The 1157-nt window shown below is 52.9% G+C and overlaps 1 protein-coding gene across 1 annotated transcript; it reads right to left on the bottom strand.

Annotated features, from left to right (window-relative positions):
* Positions 1-384: 384 nt before the first annotated feature.
* On the bottom strand, positions 385-723 carry CTAM01_17367 (uncharacterized protein; the record flags this gene model as incomplete). Its single annotated transcript, XM_060533351.1, has 1 exon — positions 385-723. A coding segment is annotated over one exon (339 nt), but the record flags the coding sequence as incomplete, so codon positions are not given.
* Between the last annotated feature and the right edge of the window lie 434 nt (positions 724-1157).

The following is a 1157-nucleotide window of genomic DNA, read 5'->3' as shown; positions in this document are numbered from 1 at the left end:
CGCAATGGTCTGGAACGGAAATGACTTTCTTGGCATGGAGGCGTCACACTCGAGGCTGCAAAAGCATGCTGACCTTGTGGTCGGGCAGATGGTGAACGTGACCTACCGAGGCGGCACGGGTCAACGGGTGTTTTCTAGGCAAAAGCGCGTTTGGCTCAAGCTTTGTTCGGAATCCTGATCTATTCTCATACTACTTCTCCCATAGCATCCATCTTCTCTTTCCTCTTTCTTTTTTTTTTTTGGGGGGGGGGGGGGGATGTCAGGGGAGAGCCAAGGCTTTAAACTTTCAGGAACAGGCCGTCGAACCAAACCAATATGGTTCAGTATTGACATAAGTCGCAGTGGGAAGACCAGTCCTCGCTTCGTGGTCAAAATATCTGAAGGTCATGAACCGGATTCCAGTCCCGAGCGTGCCGAATTCCCAAAACCTTCAATCTCGTCAGCAACACATCGCCTTGAGAGAGTAATCCCAAGACGAGAAGACTGGCAGATAGAAGCTAGATGTGAAATAGCGATAGACGCTCGCGTATCACCACAGATCTGAAGACTGATCAGTTGCTCAGACGCTCTCGCAAGCTTCGAAGCGTCATCTAGGTCATTTTCATCGCCCGTCCTCGAAATGACGGTCTGTAAAGACTGTGATCTGCCCTGAAAGTGCTTGTAACTTGTGCAGGCCACTGGATGTACGAGTGTGAGATTGGCGGCCTGGGTCACGTCAACTCCAGTGATGCGGACGTAGACACAGAGACAGTGGATGATGCTGAGCAATCGCCACTGCCAGCCTCATCCGTGGCCGTCAATGGAGCCTGACGGGACAGGCCCCTCATACTAGCACGCCGCCGAGCAGTTTGCGCATTCAAAAGCAAGCGCCCCGTACCCTCGAACGGCCGTCGACTGCGCTTCGCGGCACGACGGCCTTGGCTGTGTTAGCCACAGAGCCAACTTACGATCCGCCGGAGCACAAATGTGCATGCATGACCACTCGGCCGGCTGGGCCCCACCCACCTCGAGATCAACAAGGTAACCTTTCTACGGCAGACTGCAAGAGGCACTCCGCCAAAACACTTTTTTCATGTGTCAAAGCAGAAATCGTATTTTACGGTCACCCCACTACCCAGGATAGGGTCTAGACTAGTGTAGTAACCCATAAATAGTGG

This window comes from Colletotrichum tamarilloi, assembly GCF_030869305.1.
Source record: "Colletotrichum tamarilloi strain Tom-12 chromosome Unknown Scaffold_557.1, whole genome shotgun sequence".
NCBI classification, from domain to species: domain Eukaryota; kingdom Fungi; phylum Ascomycota; class Sordariomycetes; order Glomerellales; family Glomerellaceae; genus Colletotrichum; species Colletotrichum tamarilloi.
Note: the sequence above shows the minus strand (reverse complement) of the source record. Positions and strands in the feature narration are given on the sequence as shown.